Source organism: Coenobita brevimanus, chromosome 92 (genome assembly GCF_032717465.1).
Source record: "Coenobita brevimanus isolate Jiangsu-jjx chromosome 92, ASM3271746v2, whole genome shotgun sequence".
Classification (NCBI taxonomy): domain Eukaryota; kingdom Metazoa; phylum Arthropoda; class Malacostraca; order Decapoda; family Coenobitidae; genus Coenobita; species Coenobita brevimanus.
The window spans coordinates 2,757,425-2,779,341 of NC_137045.1; the positions used below are offsets into that span (position 1 = coordinate 2,757,425).

The 21,917-nt window shown below is 43.1% G+C and overlaps 1 protein-coding gene across 3 annotated transcripts in view; it reads right to left on the minus strand.

The window, feature by feature from the left end:
- Positions 1-21,917, minus strand: part of LOC145412242 (E3 ubiquitin-protein ligase ZNRF1) — a 132,308-nt gene that overhangs the window by 11,605 nt on the left and 98,786 nt on the right. For 2 of the 3 annotated variants that reach the window (XM_080282184.1, XM_080282183.1), the window contains exon 3: positions 3,129-3,227. In XM_080282184.1, coding sequence (XP_080138310.1) covers positions 3,129-3,227 — 99 coding nt within the window. Of the gene's footprint in view, positions 1-3,128; positions 3,228-7,045; positions 7,990-21,917 lie in introns of those variants that run through there. The other variant, XM_080282182.1, reaches the window with a different exon arrangement.

Sequence of the window (21,917 nt, forward strand, 5' to 3'; positions counted from 1 at the left end):
ATACTTATTGACAGAGTTAGAGAAAGAACAGAGAAATTAGTTGGAGAAGAACAGGGAGGCTTTAGGAAGGGAAGAGGTTGTGTAGATCAGATATTCATTCTTAGATCTTTAGTGGAAAAGTTTCTAGAGAAGGGAAAGAAGTTGTATGCGGCTTTCATGGATTTGGAGAAAGCATATGACAGGGTGGATAGACAAGGATTGTGGAAAGTGTTAAGAATATATGGAGTAGATGGGAAGTTGTTGAATGCTGTGAATAGTATGTACGATGGTGCAAAGGCTGCAGTGCGTGTGGATGGTGAACTAAGTGAATTTTTCTCTTTGAAGGTTGGGTTGAAACAGGGATGTGTCATGTCTCCATGGTTGTTCAATCTGTACATGGATGGAGTAATAAAAGGGGTACGAGGTATGGTAGTGGATGTTGGAGTGGCCCTGGTGAGAGAGGATAGTGTCTGGAAACTCCCTGTACTGTTGTTTGCAGATGATACTGTGTTGTTGAGTGAAGACGCAGGGGAGCTGCAAGGCTTGGTGGATGAGTTTGGGAGAGTGTGTAAGAAACAGAATCTAAAGGTGAATGTAGGGAAGAGTAAAGTGATGGTCTTTGACATAGGTGAAGTCAGTGAATGGACAGCGAGGTTGGATGGTGAAGAATTGGAAAACGTGAGTACGTTTAAGTACTTGGGTAGTGTGATGAGTAAGGATAGAGGTTTGGAGGGTGAAGTGCTTGAAAGGGTACAGCAGGGAAGAAAGGTTGCTGGTTCTTTGAAAGCAGTGATAAGAAACAGGGAAGTGAGCATGGAAGTGAAAAACTTACTACATGACAGTACTGTGATACCAACTCTAACGTATGGAAGTGAAGCTTGGACGTTGCTGGAAGGACACAAGTCAAGAGTGACAGCAGTGGAAATGAGTTATTTAAGAGGAGCCTGTGAAGTCACATGGAGTGACAGGCTGACGAATGAGGATATAAAGGAGCGTTATGGTGTGGATGTGGATGTGATAGGAAGCGTTATGAGGAACACACTGAGGTGGTTTGGCCATGTGGAGAGGATGGAGGGTGAAAGACTGATGAAGAGAATGTATGTGAGTGAGGTGGAGGGGGGAAGAGGGAGGGGGAGGCCCAGGATGAGATGGAGGGATGGGGTGGAGAGGTATATGAGAGAGGGGGGTGTGAGTTGGGAGCAGGGCAGTGAAATGGCGGGGGACAGGGCGACTTGGAGGCGATTTGTTTGTGGCCACCCCAAACGGGATTGAGGCGTCTGGCAATAGATAGATAGATAGTGTTCAAATTCCGAACCTTCTCACTGATTTGGTCAGCTGGAGATAATCTGTTACTTATAATCACTCCTAGGTCATTCTTGTTTTCAGATATGTGTAGGATTGAACTTCCTAATTTAGAATGCCTGTCTGGTCTTTTTTAACTTTTACCAAATTTGATTAGGCTACATGGCAACTGTCCACACAGAATTCCATTTGCCATCTACTATTCCATTCATCAAGCTTATTTCATTCTTCTTGTAGCACTCTGCATGAGTCTGTTTGTAATTCTCCTTTGTATTTCTGCATCATCAGCAAACACATGGCTTTCATTTCTACTGTTGCTGTCAATATCATTTATATATGGTAAAAACATAATTGGTGCCAGCGCTGATCCCTGTGGGACTCCACCAGTCACTTCTCTTAATGATGATTTTTTTCCCCTTAGTACTGTTTTCCTTTCCCCTTTTCTATGAAAATCTTCTATCCAACGGTACAGCACCACTGACAATGTTTTTTTTTTTTTTTTTTTTTTTTTTTTTTTTTGGGGGGGGGGGGGGGCAGGGCAGTTTCGTCACTGCAGTACCTACATGTGACCAGTATCAGCTGCCTAAATTTGTGTAACTTCCACGTTAATAGATTGCATGGCTCAGAATGGGTCTAGGAAGCTCAAAATTGCACTGCAGGATGCATCTGATGTTCCTCTTCAATTTGGCAAGAAAAAAAAAATCATTTTTGAAACTTCAAAAATTGGACCCAGGGTCAGCCAGTTGGTCCTGACAAATTACACACGGTTGGCCAAGGAGGAGTTAAAGATCTCTGGAGTTTTCAACTGGGATCAGCCCACAAAAACTAGATCAGTGTCATGTAACAGGGATATTGGTCACAGATGAGATCACCATGCATGTTGGATCCACATGTGTTAAGAGAAAGTAACTGGTTTGGTATACTGTACTGTATTACATTAAGCTTTCTAACATAAGTCTAATATCTAGGACCTAGGTGAGGTATATGAGAGAGGGGGGTGTGAGTTGGGAGCAGGGAAGTGAAATGGCAGGGGACAGGGCGACTTGGAGGCGATTTGTTTGTGGCCACCCCAAACGGGATTGAGGCGTCTGGCAATAGATAGATAGATAGACATAAAAAAACAGCTGCCATAAGCACACTTTCAGTGTATGAATTGCCTTACATTACTAGTTACTGAAGTGATACACTAACTTAGTATATATCTTATAAGAGAATAAGGAAACAACTACAGGAAGTGTGGGACTTGACTAACGTAATCTGTTTCCAGACAGAAGGAAATACAATGTTACTGTAGAAACAAATTTGTTACATTTCTCGTCCTCCTTCCTGATGCTTACCGTATCAATGATATGTTGGAAAACTGGATATAATAGACTGGTAGTGAACAAATCATACAAATGCATGCAGTATGGGGCCAAAAGTATGAACTCCCCTGCTTTAACACTGCTTAAATTGTCTGAGAACAGTAGTATCCAACCCAGCATTTTACGCTTCCTTTTTTTTTTTTTTTCATAATCTGCAATGTGTAACCATACTGTAAGCTGGAAATTTTGAAGACAGGAGATCACTAAGCAAATGGTGACAGACCTGTCTTCTCATGAGCTTACAAGGCTTTTCTAGCTCTTTCTGAACAATCAGCTATCACTATTTTGCCTCAATGTTTTCTCATGTGTTACATGTATCATCTTACTATTGACATACTTGGTGTATGTAACACAAAGAGAATATTATTATGCCATATGGAAAAACAAGTTGGTATAAAAGATGTGCTAGTGAGCCTCTTATGCTGATGAGAATATGGCCCCTTGAATACGGTTCTTGTTCACAATGAACCACCAAACACTGACCATTGTAGCTGATGCGTGGCTTAGTGAGGCAGATGACCAAGTGGCACTCTAGGTCATCATCAGGCAACACCAACTTCGAGCAGATTGGGCACTTGATGCCTGTCAAAGGAAGAAAAAAATACAATTTAGCAACATGCAAGGAAAAATGATTAAATAAATGATAAAAAAAAAATTCATTAAATAATGGATAACGATACGATGGCTAGCTGGATAAAATTGAAAAAGATTACTGTGCATTCAAGATAAATATCAAGATCAAGAGGAAGATTTATCCATATAGCATCAAAGATAAATGAAATCCAGTGGATAGCTAAGTAAATGCTAAGTTCACTAGCATACAAAGGAAATACACAAAAAGTACAATACTGTATTTTGTATGTATGGCTCAGACAAGAGTGTTGATTTTACTCTCATGAATTTAATAATTTGTGACGGGATCAAATATACTCTTTAACGCAACTAACAGAGTAGAAAACTGACCTATAGCTGTCATCAAACATATACTGTATATTAAAAGATCTGTGCATGGGTGAGAACATTAAGCCTGAAATGCATAATCATGTGAGAACCATATGCATTATATTAAAGCAATCTGAAAGTCAATGAATTACTGATTGTAAAAGTGTTAGCCTACAACATTATAACTTTGCTGCCAAAAAAAATAATTATGTCATAGCACTAATTATTTTCTTCATCATCAGAATGTCCCTACTCAGGCGGTCCCCGTTTTACAATCGGTCTAGTTGCGATTTTTTGACTTTGCGATGGTAGAAACTGTACACTGAAATGTGAATTCTGATCTTTTTTCAGGCTAGCAGTATGTGGTACGATACTCACCCGTGATACTGGGCAGTGGCAGCGAGTCAAGGCCCAGTCAGCCCAGGAAGCCACTAGTGTAAACAACCAATACTCTACAGTGTTCTATGTTGCCAGCATTTTTTTGGATACCCCCCCCTGTATCTACATTGTGTTTTGTGCATCCATCATGTCTATGAAATGCCCAGCTGTCTCTCCTGCTACAGGTGAGAAGAAGAAGACATCAATTACTCTTGAGATGAAACTAAAGATAACTGCCCAACATGAAGATGGCAAGGCCTTAGGGAAATGGTCGTTTCAGCAATAAGTCATTTAGGCCGTAACGTCCAAACTGGCAAACGGCGGAATCACCAAACGGCCTAAACAACATAACACATCATAACATAACCTATTTGGGCATACGGTCTAAATGACTTACGGTCGAAAACAACTAGGACCGAGCCCGCAATGGCCATTGCACATGAACTTGGACTTTCACAATTGACGATCTCAGTCCAGTATTCAATAAACTGCATGAGATATTCAACACTTTATTGTAAAATAAGCTTTGTGTTAATGATTTTGCCCAACTGTTGGCTAATGTACGTGTTCTCAGCACGTTTAAGGTAGGCTTGGCTAGGCTATGATGTTCGGCTGGTTAGGTGTATTAAGTGCATTTTCATCTTATACAGTATTCCACTTACAATGGGTTTATCAGGATGTAACCCCATCATAAGTCAGAGACCATCTGGATAGAGTTTCCAAACATTTTTCTGCAACTATACATTACGTAAAACATTTGTAATGGATCCCTTCTTTGTTACGGTGAAGTCTTAGACACCATAGTTTGAGAACTTGAAAGATACATTGATTATATATTACTGTACTCATATTCAACTTTCACTAAGCTTAAAGATTAGCAAAAATTTTAGTTCAAGTTGTACAGGTATTGCAGTGTTCTATGCTTTACTTGCTCTTGTCCAATTCATACTGTTTCATACTTTGACTGGTAGTTCATAATCTATCAAATATTGCTGTTCTTGAGTGTAAATGTAATACAGTAGTCCATATGGGTGCACTGCATGACCACATGTTCTCCTCAAAGGGAGAATGGTGGCTAGAATGAACCCTTTCCCATGCTGGTGTAGTCAGAAATGGGAAGAAGAGGATGTATGACATTGATACATGTGAAGGCAAAAGCACTGGAATGATTATATTTGTAGGTGTATCTGTAAAGTGTATGTCATCAGAATAAAATGAAAAAAGAAGAAGAAATGCAAGCACATGAAAAGACACACAACCAGCATCCAGCTTAAATGTTTGCCACAGTTTGGACTTTTGAACCATAGACATGGGGCAGATGTGGAATGTGAGACAAAAACTATCACTGCAGCAATGCAGTTCCAAGTCAATGCATCTCCTGGTAATTACGGAATTGTCAGATGTTTGCTGGTCATTAATGACATGTCAGATTTCCACAATACTTAAAAACTTTTCTGTTTTCTACTGTTCTATATAGTGCTGCTACTTTTAGTGCTTAACAACTTGCCTGATTTATACTGCTGTTCTGCTTTTCCTACATGGGAGTTTATGTATGCATCAGATGAGAAAGCCCCTTATTTTCATGCTACTGGGAGTGTCTATGACTTGCCCTTATTCCTAAGGGCCACAATGATATATCAGGAGAAAAGTATAGGACTGTACACTGTGCAGTCTTCTGAGCGGCATATTGCAAAATACTGGTATACACTTACTAGTAAAACTAATGTTGGCCAGATGTGCCTGAGAATTATGCTCTTCCTTAAGTGTCAGAAATGACTGATTATGGGAGTGGATAAGTAAAATACAGTACGGGTTGCTCCAAGCAAAAACTCAAAATGTTAACCTCAGTAACATGAAAGAAAGCTTCACAAAGAAACAACTACTCATACTTCAACTGTAAAGTGAATGTAGTATGGGTTAATGTATCTGAAAATACCACCCATAAAAATTTTTGCAATTAGCTATAGATCAAGTCATATATACAATAAAATCAATCTAATAATTTTTACACAAAAAAAGTTATTAGCTCGTTATTGATATACTGATGTCAAAATGAAGAAAATATGAAATCCTAATCTGTACAAGCAATTTGCAAATTTACTAAAAGAACCAATGTGCAATTAATTAAGTTATAGTGCTCTTAAAACTAGTAGGGGTACAAACAACAACTGCTATATTTACATGTACTTACTGCTGTTGAGTATTGTGCGAGTTTAAGATGCAGCTCTTTCAATTTTGCAGACCTTAGCTTAGTTCAGGATCCAACTCAAAACAGTTCATGCATGGAACACTACAATTATGAATGACCAATTTATCAAGCCCCCTTCCTATGCATGGGACACAATACATGCAATACAGTATTCAGTTGTGCCTGTGATCTGATATGCTGAGTGCTGTGCCATGGAAAGGTTCCTATACATGCCTATCCAATATACTTTGTCCTTCAGAAGGTTTCCTTTACAAAAAATTAATTCATTACATGAACAACCAAAGCTCTGCTCTCCACTTCACATTAAGCAATTATGTACAGTATTTACCAACAAATTACATTACAGTACAGTATGTGTCTGAGTGCTGAAGTATATTAAAATCTGGTTTAGTCTCAGCAACAAACTGCATCACCTTTTCATGTGTAAAACATCATTCTGTTGCAAGAAAAAAAAAAAAAAAAAAAAAAAAAAACTGGCAAACCTATTGTGTACTATACTATAGTACAATTACTCTGAATGTACTATACAGGTGAAAATGATGTACTAAAACTAAAATACGCTGTATCAGTGCACTAGAAAGTTGCCTGTATTGTAATTAGAAAACATACTATACTGTGCAGTAATTCCATACTATGTGTTTTATATGTATAGGAAACGAGTACCAATTATTCTCTAAACAGATGTATTGAGAGTTGTGCACTAAAGTGAAACAGTGGGGTAAGACCGGCAGGCTACAGTTGTGTATGTGTAAGAAGTGTGTGTGTGTGTGTGTGTGTGTGTGTGTGTGTGTGTGTGTGTGTGTGTGTGTGTGTGTGTGTGTGTGTGTGTGTGTGTGTGTGTGTGTGTGTGTGTGTGTGTGTGTGTGTGTACCGTAGGTGTAGATGAGAGAGGCCAGGTGTGGTGGAGGAGGGGGCAGGTGGAGGGCCTGTGAGAGCAAGAGTAGGGGTGGTGTACCCTCCACATCCGCCGCCTGCCCTGCCCGGCTCTCGCCCCGCCCACTGCCAGTATGCCCACTACTACCACTACCGTGGTGGCGGCTGTGGTGGCGACGGCGTGGGGAAGGAGGGGTGGAAGTAGCAGGGCGTACTAGTAGATATCGAGCGCTTGGGCCTTCTGATGACTGCTGTTGTTGCTGTGACTGGTGGTGGTGACTATGGTGGTGGCTATGATGATGGTTGTGGTGGTGGCGGCTGTGACTGGGTGACCCACTCAGGATACGAGCTGATGGCGCAGTGGACGGAGGTGTGGGTGAGGGTAGGGGCACTGCAGGTGTGGGAGTTTGCGTGGGGTGAGGGTGTGTGGGGCGGGAGGGAACACAGGTGCCCAGCAGGACGCCCATCCCCCGCCAACATGAGGCCATCACCGCCGCACCCGCCACCGTCCCTCTTGAGGTGTGGCACCATCTGCGGCCCCCACAGCTGGCATGACGTGTGGTGGGTGGCCGTGAAGAAACAGTGCCTAGTTCTGGCAGCGGGTGGGTGTGGGCGGCCCACCACACCGGCTGCCCTGGATCTCTGTGGCCACCAGTGATGGCTGGCAGTGTCCGCCCAGGCTCGACCCTGCCTGCCAGTGCCTCTATCAGCCTTCACACAGATCCATTCTGCAGCAATTGTAGTCGATGATAAACTTCTTAATCACCTGTATTATGCTCACCATTTGCTGTGCCACACTACAGTAGGTACTAAAACTGCTACTTCATCTTCCAGAAACAAAGTCCAAATATCATGCACTGTTCAACACAGTAACAGTTCATTTACTCATACAATACTGATGATAGTAGTGCCATACCTGTAGGCAGCTAGTTCATTACAATACTGCAATGTTACGTGTAACTCAAACTTAAGTACACAGAATGTTCTATATAACGTCGTACAATATGCTAAAATAAAGGCACTTCATTTTCTAGAAGTGCATGAACAAATTCAATAAATCTTGAAGAAACAAATTCAGAGAAGCAAAGGTTGTAAAGGTTTCCTGAAGCAAATAACATGTCAAAAAGTACTCCACTCAAACATAAAACCAAGCAGGATCTCTGTATTTCTTGACACATATTTCCTTAACATGGGACAAAGATAATGCAACATTTAATTGCAAGGTGATAAAAGGAATACTGCAATGAAAACTGGTAATGGTGTGTGATGATAATGGTATAAATGAGATACTGTACTATAATGAAACAGGTACAGTATAAAAGGGATGTTAATTCTGAATATGACACAAACTATGACTGTACCCCAACTGATATACTGTAACCCTCCCTTTAATGACTAAGAATCATTGTGTTAAAGAGTACAGCATAGCACATGGGTCACAGAGCTAATACAAAACAAAAGTAGTCTCCTTATTATATAAAAAACACAGAAACTTTATGGATTTAATGACAGTTCAAGATCCTGAATTCTATAGTATTTAACTGGTTTGCCTTGGATGATGCATTAGGATATTTCATCCAGCTGAACATCAAGAGAGATGTTCAAGTGAAAGACATTCTAGCCATCATAGTTTTCAAAAACTATCTTGAATAACCCTTATCTACTATGGATACACCTAGAAAATATATTTAGGTGAACACTAAACAATTCTCTATGAGAAACCCTAACAGCCAAAGAGAAACTGCAACATGGCAATCTTTAACAACTGTGGTTGTGATGATAGCCCTTTCAATATGATGACATATTTTAAACATTATGTTCCGAAAATTTTATTCAGTACAGTAAGTATTGTATTGTACAGTGCAAGAGGAGAGGACTGGCTGGTGGTGGTCATTGTGATACACAGAAGTGTGTTACAGAACATCTTTCTCTATGTTATCACATTACTCATGACCATCAAGGTTCCCTTGTATAGCATGGAGAGGGTTGGGGGTGGGGGAATATTTCTGGGCCTGACCCATCAGCTGCCCTTTAGAATCCACGAAACACGAAATAAATGTGCTTGACGAAGCTGTCCACCTGCTACTATGAAGGTATGTGTAAGCAATCTGCTCCAAAGATTCTCTCTCTCTCTCTCTTTCACTTCGATCTTCCTGTTTATATCATCTTACTTAAATGATATGAAGTATCTCATCCACTTCTTTTCCAAATATTTTTCTTCTCTCTGGCCTTACTCTCCCCTTTCCTTCCTCCATCTCACCCCAACTTTTTCACGCAATCTTCTTCCATAACACCTAAGTTCTCTCCAAGATGTTTTCCAAACTTAACATTTTCTCTCTCAACTATACTTACTCTCTTTTACTTCAATCTTCCAGCTCACATCAACTTCCACATGCTACTGCTCTCCTACTTCTCTTTCAAACACTATTTCTAGCTTCTATGAGTATTCATTTTCTCTTACTTCTATGCCCCAGTTCATTTGCTCTCTCATATTTCCATCATCCAGCTGACATCAACTTCCTCATGTCATTTCTTTCATCTCTTCCCAACACTCTCTGCCTTCCATGAGAGTTCATTCTTTCTTACTTCCATCCTCCAACTCACATAAACTTCCTCACGCTATCTCTCCTATCCACCAACAAACATTTCACTGGCATGCACTCATACAATATATCTTCCAACACAGTTCTTAAACTGACTTTTTCTGTGCCCCCTACTGGCATTATATCTCTTAGAGTTCTTGGTCTCTATATAACAGTTCGTAACTCTCTCTCTCTCTCTCTCTCTCCCTCTCCCCTAAATGTTTCCTTATTGCTTCAACCATCTCAGCCCACTCTAAGCTACCTCACCTTCCTCTTCCCCACCCTGTATATCTATATTCCTCTCTTACAGACAATTTCAGAGTAGCAAAGTGCTGGCGAGTGACAGAGATGGCGAAAAAAGTGGCAATGAAGAGGCAGAATGAATGATGTGATGACCGCAGTGGATGATGGAGAAAGTAACCATAACAGTAAATTAAAGTGATGACATTTGTGGATGAAGGTGAAGGTGATGGCTGGGGTGAAGGTGACGACAGAAGTAGTTTAAGATGATGACCACAGTGGCGGAAGGTGAAGATAAGAACAACAACTGATGACGAAAATGGCGAGGACAGTGAATGAAGGTAGCAATGGCAGTGACTGACTGAAGCCTTCAGTAGATGAATGTGAAAGCAGCTGTGGCTGAAAAAATGTACGACTGTGAATGAAGGTTACAAGCTGCTGTGACTGAATGAAGGTGAAAGGAAAGGTGTTATTTCTTGAAAGTAAAAATGATGATGACTGAAGGTGACAGCAGCACACACTGAAAAAATAATGAAGGTGACAACAGTGGCTGGAATATGATGGCGAATGAGTGTGAAATAATAATGAACGAAGGTAGGCAATGGTGAGAAAATAATGATGAATGAAGGTGATTAAAGGTGAGAAACATAACAGTGAATGAAGTTGGAATGCAGTGACAACAATGGTAAATGAAAGTATCAGTGGGGGAAAAATGACAATGGACAGAGGTGAAAGTAGTAGTGACAATTACGAAAAATGAAGGTGAGTAATGGAGGTAATGCTCTTGACTGAGGATGAGAGTAGAGGTGAAAGTAAGTGAAATATAATGGCAGGGTATAATAATTTGCTTTACTTCTACTCCCCTGGTAAGTCACTGCCTCCCTCTTTTCATCTTAGACCCGTTGTCTCCCCCCCCCCCAACATCTCTCTCTCTCTCTCTCTTTCCACTTCCCAATTCTCTTCCTCATCCCTGCCTCTCCCCTAATCTCTTTTCCTCGTAAGTCTGTATTACCGTTTTTTATTTCATCATCTTTGTCTCCTCTGTCTCAGTTTATCTCTGTTTATCTTCTGTTCTTCCTATTCTTTTCTCCTGTTCACTCTGCATATATTATTTTTCATTTAGTCGTCTTCTTTAACTCCAGTTCTCTCCCTGCCTCACCTTTTTTTATTTTCACTCTTACATCCTCTTCCTTCTTCCTTCTACTTCATCTTTCTCCTCCCTCCCAAGTTTATCTTTCTCTTTCCTTCTCCGCCTCTCACTCCCAACCGTCTGAACAATGTCATGTCGGTAGACAAAGCGGTCTCTCTCTCTCTCTCTCTCATCTGTCAAGCAAGAAAAGGGGTCCATGAAGGAACGAGTCTTCTCCTTCACATTTTTTTCTTCGCTTCGTCTCTCTCTCTCTCTCTCTCTCTCTCTCTCTCATCCGTCAGGCAACATAGGGCATCCATGGAGGAACATGTCCTCTTTCACATTTTTCCTCGCTTCATCTCCCCTTCTTACCTCTTTCTCTCTCTCTCTCTCTCTCTCATTTTTTTCCCCGCTCCATTTTTCACTCCTTCTCCCCCCTGTTTCTTTCCCTCCCTCCCTCCCTCCCTCCCTCCCTCTCTCTCTCTCTCTCTCTCTCTCTCTCTCTCTCTAACAAATCACAGCTTTCTTATTCTCTTGCCTTGCTTCCGTGTTTTCTTGTCTCTCTCAACTATTACGGGCCTTTATTTAACTCCTGATTGCAGTTATCTAATTCCCCAATTTCTCTCTGTGTCTGTCTGTCTCTCTCCTTTCCTTTCATCTGTGACTATTCTCCGATCCACTACGATTTTACCTCTTTCTTCTCTTCACTTCTCTCTGCATCTCCCATTCTTCCCTTCCCTCTCTATGTTCCCACCCTTCCGTTCCCTCTCCACCTCCATTTTTTCTTCCCTCTCTCTATCACCCTTTGTTTTCTCTCCCTCTTTATAACTTTTATTACTCTACGTACCTTTCACCCAAGCCCCTCCTTCTCCTCCTCCTCCCACTCGTCAATCCCTCCCTCCTAAAGTCCTTTCCTCTCTTTCAGCTCTTCCTCGCTTCCCCTCCCCTTTCTTTCTATACTGTGTCACCACTTCCTTCCCATCTTCCCCCCTCCCTCTTCCTCTCTTCCATCCCTACACCGTTTCTTTCATCTCATTCTCTAGCTTCGGCCCTCCCTCCCTCCCTCTTCTCCGCTTCAACTCTTTCGCCTTTCACTCCTTATCCTCCACCGTTCTCCCCCTTTCGCCCTCTCTTTCCACGCCATCTCCCTCTCTTACACCTCTACACTTTATCCCATATCTGTAACACTCCACCCCCTCCCTCCTCTTCTCTATCTTTCTCCTCTCTATGCCACCTCTCCCTGCTTCCTCTTTACCTTCACTTTCTCTCCCCTCCCTCCCTCTCTCCTGCACTTTCCCTCCTCCAACACTACATCTTTTCCAATCTCTCTCATTTCAGCCCTCCCTCCTCCTCCTCCTCCTCTCTCTGCTCTCCATACCACCCATATCTTCTTGCTATGTCTTCCCTCTCTCCTTTTTCGTACTCTCTCACACTCCCCCTCCTTCCCCTTACCATTTCTCTCTCTCTGCAGTTTTGTCCCCTTCAGTGTACCAAACAAACTTCCCACCCATCGTTCTTTTGTCCCTTTGTTTACCTAACTTTCATCACTGGTGCTTCTTTTTCCCTTTGAACCTCCGATATTCCCCATACCTCTCTCTCTCTCTCTCTCTCTCTCTCTCTCTCTCTCTCTCTTCCTCGATGTATTTCTCCTTTCTATTCACCCTTGCATTCAATCTACATTCCCTCTTCCCTTCCCACTAAAAGTGCTTTCCCTTTCCACAACCCTTCCCTCCCTCCATCTTCCCATCTTCTCCTCCCCTTCAATTTCTCCTCCTCCTCTTCTTTTCCGTCTTTCTCGTTCCCTCGCCTCGTTACTACTATTCCTAATTATCTCTGACACCCCTTCTCTCTCTCTCTCTCTCCCCTAACACACCGATTCTTTCCCTCTCTTCCCCATACTGATATACCCACCATCTCATTTTCGCTTCTCATCACTATCATCCCCCCCTTTCTTTTCCTTTTAATTCTTTCTCCTCTTCCCTCTCGCAAATCTAATAATATGCACTCCCCCCATTTTACCTTTCCTCTTTCTCTCCCTTCCCCCCTCCACGCAATGTACACATCTTTTTACCCTCTCTCTAACACCCAGTCATCTCCCAGCTCCCCCCCCCCTCTCGCTCGCTCTCTCTCTCTCAACGTACCACCCATCTCACCCTCACTTCACAACATCCAGCCATCCCCATCTCACTCTCTCCGCCTTCTCCCCCTCTCTTCCACCCTCCCACTCTTTCCCTCCCTCGCGAACCCAGACGTCCCCTGGCCCAGTGGTACTTTCTCCCATGACCTCCTTTCCCGACCCATTTTCCTCACACGACGGTTCTCCTGCTTCTTGCTATCCCTTCTTTCCTCTTGATTCTACCTTTATACAATTCGTCACTATGTTCTTCTGGCGTATAATTCTCTCTCTCTCTCTCTCTCTCTCTCTCATATTCGTACCTTGACCTAGTGCCACCGTGTCCTACGCTCCTAGTGACCTACATCTCGCCCTCGCAAACGCCTTCGTCTTCTCCCTGCGTTTCCTGATCGATTCTCTTATTCCACAAGGTCTCCGCTTCCCCCATTCACCTAATTTCTCCTCTGTCTCTTGCTTCTCCCTTCTTGTCCTCATATGATTCTGTCTTGTTTTTTATCTACTTTTCTCATGCTTTCTTCCTCAGCTTGCTTTTATTTCTCCATATACTTCTACTCTCTCCCTGTTACTACTCTCTCTTTTGTAGCAAAAAATCTCTCTCTCTCTCTCTCTCTCTCTCTCTCTCTCTAGGTTCCCCACCATACTCAACATCTCAAACATTCCTTCATACAGCTAATGTCTTACTAATTGCCCTTCCCCCACTTTCTGGATATATATATATATATATATATATATATATATATATATATATATATATATATATACAGAGAGAGAGAGAGAGAGAGAGAGAGAGAGGAAAATTAAGAACTATACGAGAAGCGTGAAAAAAGTGGGGCGAAAGATGATGCTGATTATGACGGGCGCAGAAACATAATGATGATAAATGACAAAAGGTGCTGGAAGAGGAGCTTAATGTTAATGATACTGGCGGATGGGATAAATAAGTGTACTGTAGGTAGCAGAAAATATGATTAAAGAGAGAGAAGGGACATGGCAAGATGATATGATGATAATGATGATGATGATGATGATGAGAGGAGGAATGGCACAAAATCGGGGGAGGGGGAAGAGAGATAATGACGAATAACAAAGAACAAATGGGGACGTGAGGCAGATGGAAGACGTATGATGGTCAAAAAGGAAAAGAAAAGGTAGAGAAGCGAGACTAATCAGGGAAAGATGATGGTGAGATGATGAAACAAAGCATGAGAAAGTAGATGGGGGATACGAAAAAAACACTGAGACAACAATTACGATTACATGATGGTGGTTGTGGTGGTGGTGATGGTGACGAAAGGAGAGGTAATGGAGATGAAAGAAATGATGACTGTAATGACGAATGTGAAAACAAAAACATGAAGGAGGAAGAAGAGGAAAGAGAAAAACAGAGAGGATAAAGGAGTGAGAAGGACGAAAAGAAAGATGGTTAGAAGAAGCGGAAACAGAAAGAGGAAGAAAAGGAAATTAGTAGAGAAAGGGATGGGACAAAGAAAAGAAAAGTGTGGACAACAACAAAAAAAGGACCATGACGAAGAAGGAAAGGAGGTAGAGGAGGAGGCAGGATGAAAAACGAAAAAGAAAAGAGATGGAAGAGGGCGAGGAAGGAAGGCTGGACGACGAGAAAACCAAGAAACAGGATGAAAAATGTCCCGACATAAAAATTCCCCGTGGAGTGACAAGAGTATGTATAAGGACCAGTGGGCATTGTTCACCCCAAAAAATATACCAACACAGGAATAATACATGGAAAACAAAATGCAAGGGAAAAAGGGATACTACAAATCAGCAACCACGTTAATAGTAAGACCAAAGGTGAAAAAAAAAAAGATAAAACCGAAGGGAATGGGAAAGCGTGAGAAGGAAGGGAGGAGGAGGAGGAGGAGGATGCACAAAAAGAAGAGGAAGGAAGGAAGCACAAAAAAAGGAGGTGGAGGAAGAATAGGAAGAAGGACAAAAAAAAAAAAAGGGAGGGAGAGGAGGAGGAAAGGTTAACAAATACAAGAGGAAAACAATAAGAGGTGATCAACGACAGGTCTCTCACAAACTGCAGAATATCGTCTGACAGTCCATACAAGACCGAAAAAATACCCGAAAAAGAGGTTGGAGTCGAGTCGGGTTGGACTGGGTTGGGTAGACCAGAGTGGAGTGGAGTGGAGTGGAGTGGAGTGGAGCAGAGCAGAGCAGAGCACAGCACAGCACAGCACAGCAGAGTAGAGTAGAGCTGTGCTGTTCTTGTCCTAGGCTGGATGGGAGGTAGGCGGTGGTACCAGAGGCTGGCAAAGTTACGGCCTGAGACGCACCGAATTCTCCCATATTTTTGTCGCAACTGTCTCGTTACACCAAAGGCGGAGGTGGGGGAGGGGAGTGGGTGGAATGGGAAAGTGGGGGTTAAAGAGATGGTTAAAAGAGGGGAGAGGTGGGTTAACAGCGAGAGGGGAAATGTGACGGAAAAGGTGAATGGGGAGATGGATTTAACAAGAGGGAGAAAATGAGAGTGTAGGTGAATGGATACAGAAGGACCATGGAGAGACGAAGGCTTTAAAAGAGGGGGAGAGGAGGGTTTTCAAGAAAGGGGGAGACGTGAGGTGGAGATGAAATGGAGATTAGATGCTAAAGATGGGGAGGGCGGTGGAAGGGAAGGGAAATAAACATGGGATTAAAGAAGGATGAAGAGGTGAGAGGAGAGGGTTAAAGAGATGGTTAAAGGGGAGAGGGAGGGAAATACGAGTGGGAGGAGAAGTCAATGGAGTGGAGGGATGTTTAAAGGCCAGGAGAGGCGATGAATACATAGGCGTACAAATGAAGTACTAAGAAAGGAAGCTACTATCAGATAACAAAAAGAGGAAATAGAGCTGAGTGGATACGAATGTGAGGTGAATGCTGAAGAAAAAAGTGGGGGGAGTTAAGGCAAGGGGAGAGGAAGTTAACCCATTAGTGCTCAGGGTCCTTTAAAAAGAAAGGAATTAGGTATTTTCAAAAGTTATTAAATGGAGGAACTCTAGGGTGCGGACCTATGAACTTTGCGACTGACCCGGTAGGCGGAGGACGGCACGTTAGGCACCCTTCCAGCAAAATCCCTCACATAGGAACACTGGGCACTAATGGATTAAAACAGGTTAAAGACGGGGAAGAGCAAGGGATAACGGAGTGGGAGGAGGGTTTACTGGATGGGGAGGAGGGATGGGCCCCTTCAGTACCATGACATCATTACATTTTTGGTACCATTATATTACTTTGTCCTGCTGAATGAGGAAAAGCAATCTTCATCAGTACTTTCCCTAAAATCACCTCCTAGTAGGGCTGTTAACGATGACGGTGGAGTCGGGGGTGAACCGGTTAAAGAGAGGGGGAAGGGGAGGGGTCAAATGAGAGGGGAAAAGTTAAAGGGGATGGAAGGAGGGGTAAAGTTTAAGGGTTGGGAAGGGTGGCGTGAAGTAAGGGTGAAGGTTACGAGAACGGGTAGGGGGAAGAGCGTGGGTAGTAGACAGAGTGGGGAGAAGGGAGAGTGGGGAGGAAGAGTGGGTAGAGGGGAGGGTGAGGAAAAAGATAATGGGGAGACGGGAGAGTAGGGAGAAGGAAGAATGGAGAGGAGGGAGAATGGGGAGAAGGAAGATCACAGAAGGGAGGGACCACTTCAGCTCAGTGCCTTTCTAGTACCTCTTCCTTTGTGATGTACTTTGCATTTTAGATTAGATTATTCCCTTCCTATATTCTGCATATCTTTCATGTACACTGTCGCCATAAATATCACACGAGATAATATTAACGTGTCGTATGAAGAAGCAAACAGATGGTAGTAGGGAGCCTGCTTACCAGACCAGAATACGGGGCCTGGGGTTTGTCCTTTCGTTGAGGTTCCGTAACATCTCACCAGTTTATTTCTACACAGGGCACGTTAACCCTCTCTTCTGCATATTTAAGCAATGGTAACACATCTTTCACTGCAATTGGCGCATCAGATTTTGTTTGACAGAAATCCTAGCAATCATCGGAAACAAAACTCTCGCATTATCATCTCGAAAAACCCTTTCTATGCTACTGGTACATACAACATTTTATTTATGCCAACACCAGACGACTTTGTTCAGTCGAGAAAAATTGTACCTCCCAAAAGGTCATTCGACGCAAGTACAATCCTGGGAGACGAAAAGCAAATAAAACAGGGAGGGAAAAGGAGTAGGGAGAACTAGCAAAGGAAGGGAACAGGGAGAAATGAGAGGCAGGGAATAAGGAGAACTGAAAGGAGGTAGGGGGATCTCGGAAAGGAAGGGAGTAGGGAGAATTAGGAGGGGAAGGGTGTACAAAGAACTGAGATGGGAGGAGAAGGGAGAACTGGAAAAGGAAAGGAATAGGGAGAACTAGGAAAGGAAGGGAGTAGGAAGAAATGAGAGGCTGGGAATAAGGAGAGCTGAGAGGAGGGAGAAAATGTGGAGAACTGTAACAGTGTGTGTGTGTGTGTGTGTGTGTGTGTGTGTGTGTGTGTGTGTGTGTGTGTGTGTGTGTGTGTGTGTGTGTGTGTGTGTGTGTGTGTGTGTGTGTGTGTGTGTGTGTGTGTGTGTGTGTGTGTGTGTGTGTGTGTGTGTGTGTGTGTGTGTGTGTGTGTGTGTGTGTGTGTGTGTGTGTAGGGAGATAATGGAAAAGAGTAGAGGGGAGAACGGAGAGTGAGAGAACTGGCTAACCTGGGAGAGGCAGGGAGTACGGAAAACCGGGAGACGGAGGGAGATGGGGGAACTGAGAGGGGGAAAGAGTAGCGAAAAATGGGAGAGGGAGAGAGAGGGGTGAACTGAGAGAGGGAGGTAGCAGGGAGAACTGAGAGAGGGAGGTAGCAGGGAGAACTGAGAGAGGTGAGGGCCTGCGAAACTGTGAGAAGGAAAGTAAAGGGATGATGACGAAGGTGACTCTAGGGTGACGATGTGAGAAAGTTACAAGGGAGGAGGGGAATTATCGTGCCCAGGTGTGACTAATGACAGGGTACTACAGGGAAAGTGGACATGGCGAGAACAACGCAAACACCAACACACATGCATAGTATGTCCCTCATAAATATGTCCACTTTTTAACATGTGGAGAGAATGGAGAATGAAAGACTGACTAAGAGGGTGTATGTAGGTGAGGTGGAGGGAGGGAGAGGGAGAGGTAGACCGAGGATGAGGTGGAGGGATGGAGTTGAGAGGTATATGAGGGAGGGGGGGGTGAGTTGGGGGGAGGGGAGGCAAATGGTGGGTGACAGAGTGACTTGGAGGCGTTTTGTCTGCGGCCACCCTTTGCGGGATTAGGGCGTCGGGCTATAGATAGATAGATAGATAGATTTTAACAGACCGCTACTTAGGCAAATAAAAGAATGATACCAACATATGGAGTGGTTGTTTTCTAAGAACATAAATCATCTTAGTATCATCCCGACAAACAACTTTTCAATCCTGATAAACAACTTTTCTACACGTGGCTATAATTCTTCACGTTGAACAATATGCGGTACAGCGAATAAACATATAGCTCGGGAATTCAATCTGACTAATGCCAAAATAATTTTATTCAGGTGAGAGAGACCTTGCCTAACACATGGAATTTTGCAATCGATGCGGAAGACAAACTTCGCAGCAATAAAACATGGCCAGAAACTGGCCACAAAACCAGAAGGCCCGTATGACCTATTTCTGAGTGTCTGCACCCTAACGATAATTGTTTTTTGCCAACTTTGTGACACGAAACTTGGGAGATATTACCTTAGATTTTTTCGCAATTATCCCCTGGTCAAAAACAAAAGTTTATTAAACGTGAAAGCTTTAGCCCTTTTAGCTTACAATTATTCATAACACTGAGATTCATAGATATGATGTGAGTACCATTAATGTCTCCTTGCGTAACAAAAGGCATCCCTCCTATACACCGTGCACTTCACCCTTGTGGAGATTTCCGTTCTTTTGCAGCTTATAACTAAAAGAAAGACGACAACAACAATATAGTTTATCAGTGTACAACCTTTATATATAGCTCCTTGGCAACTAGACCATATTGTAGTGTTAGCTTCTTGTCACAGATCAGCATTCAGGATGGCGCGCTGGTAATTTCAGGACAAGTTACAGTGAACAGAGTACAGCTGCTTAATTCACAGATAAAGAAATAGAATAAGCCATGGTGCAGGACTGTATAGCATTTATAGAGAGAGATGGAGGGGGAGGGGAATGAAGAGAACCGATGAAGCCAGGGGCCATGGTAAGATGAAGGGGGAAGAGAAGAATGGGAGTAGGATGAGTGGAATACAATGGGTGGATGGTACTACGAGTTTAATCACGAGTACCCGAGACAGAGAGAGCAATGAAACAAAGGGAGGACAATGGAAAGGTGCCAGACGAAGTTTTTTTTTTCTTTCGTTAACACGAAACTACGGCCCGACGACTTACTGAACATACAAAGCACCCGTAGAGTTAATGGGGTTAATGATGGCCATATTAAACACTTTTAAGTCGAACAATCTCTCCTACGCTGAATAAAATCGTCTGGAGGATGCAAACTTCATCAGACTGAAAGAGTTAACTCCCACCCCAAAGTATGGGTTCAAGCGGCGAGTTAAATCGCTTGGAGTTAGTTCGAGTAAAACAAATGGCTCTAATAAAGTTTATGAGGTGAATAGTACAATAAATAAATAAATACATATATAAATAAATCGGATAAAGGAAGAAAACGCAAAGGAGGACATACGTGGGAGGACAGACAGCAGATAAAAAGGGGAAAGGGTAAAACTTGATTGAGGCAGGGAACTTGTCTTGAATATAGGAGGGCACGGGGGAAATTATGTGCTGGGGAAAGTGTGTGTGTGAGGGGAGGAAAGGAAGGTGATTGAGTGTATGAGGGCAGGGAGGGAAGGGAGAGAAAGCGTGCGAGGGAAAGGGGAGGATGTGTGCGAACAGGGGAGAAGTGTGAAAGGAGAGAAGTATGTGTGTGAAGGGATGGAGAGAGGAAGGGAAGGATGGAGGGTGTGTAGAAAAATATAGGAAAATGTGAGGAGATGGAAAAGAGAGAAAGCAACATGAAAAAGGGCAAAGAATATATATAAGATGAAGCGAGGGGAAAAAGTGTGTGTGTGTGTGTGTGTGTGTGTGTGTGTGTGTGTGTGTGTGTGTGTGTGTGTGTGTGTGTGTGTGTGTGTGTGTGTGTGTGTGTGTGTGTGTGTGTGTGTGAGAGAGAGAGAGAGAGAGATTGATTGATTTTGCAGGGAAGAAAAAACAAAAGTGAGGGAAACCTTGAGAAAAATGAAATAAAATCAGAGAAACGGAGGTAAAGAATTGAGGTAATGAAGGAAGCAGGGGGAAGGAAGGAACTGAGAGAGAGACGAGAGGAGGGTGAAGGAAGGGAGATCAAGGGTACGACAAAAATGTAGGATGGAAAGAAAAATGAGGAAGGGAGGGAGAGAAAACACTAGAGGCGGGAACGAGCGAGGGAGGGAGAGGAGAGACACGAGGAGGGAGGAAGGGAGGGAGAGGAGAGACACGAGGAGGGAGTGAGGCAGGGAGGGGAAACACTAGAGGAGAGAGGCAGGGAGAGGAAACACTACAGGAGGATGAGGAGGGAAGGAAAGGAAACACTGAAGGAAGCAGAGACAACGCAAGTGAAGGAGGGTAAAAAGAAGAAAGTATAAAAGGGTCTTTCTGAAGGAAGAGAAGGAGAGATGGAAGTGGAAGGATACGACTGAACGAAGGACGAAGAAAAACTCATGATGCAAGTGATAACGATACCGGACGACCGACGGAAGGGAGGGATGGAGAGAAAATATGGAAAAGAGAGGAAGAAGGAAAGAATGTGAAAGGGAGGATAAACCCGAAGGAAGTAAATAATAAGAAAAGACTGAAGCACGGAAGGAAGAAGGAAAGAAAGATATCAGGAGGGTATGCATGAATGACTGAATGAAGGCAAGTAGGAAGGATTTAAGGATGAAAGGGAGTTAGGGAGGGGGGTATGAGAGGCTACAGCTGTAAGATGGAAGGAAGGAAGGAGGGAAGGAAACAAGGTAGGAAGGAAGGTTTGGAGAAAAAAGTATGTGAGGGTACATGTGAAGGAAGGCATGAAGAAGGGAAGGGCTAGAGTCAAAGCAGGATGAAAGGAAGGTAAGAGGCCGCATATAATCAGAGACACAAAAGACTACACATACCGTACCGTCTAACGTGCCGCTCAGGTCTTTATATTACCAGAGGAAGGGAAGACAAAGAGGAAGAGGAGGATGAAAGGAGAGAGAGGTAAACTGAGTCAATTAGTGGTTATGGAATGAAACAAAGAGAACGAACACATTAAAGGGAGGAAGGAACAAAAACATAAACAAACAAGGAACGAAGGGTGAGTAAATGGGATGGATGGATGGATAAATCGATGAATAGATGGATAACTGCAGAGAAGGAGGGAAGGAGGGAGGGAGAAAGAAAAGGAAGAAAAAAAAAAAGAAAGAACGAAGAAAAGACGGAGTGAGGGTGTGACAATGAGTGGGTTTTAGGGAAATAAGAAAGAAGTGAAGGGGTGACTAAGGGACGGAGAAAAAAACAAGAAAAGAAAAGAAGGAAAGAAGAAAGGAAGAATAGAGAGGAGCATGGTGACATTATGAGAGGAGACAGAGGCTTGGGAATAAACAAGGAGGAAATGGACAGTGGAAGGGTACAGGGAGGCAGAAGTCGAAGGTGAGGAAGATGGAAATAGGATCAGACAGGGAGAAGAGAAGATGGAATAGCAATGAAAAAGATTGAAGACTAAAGATATAAGAAAGAACACATGTGATGAGGAGATCAGAGAAAAACGGCAA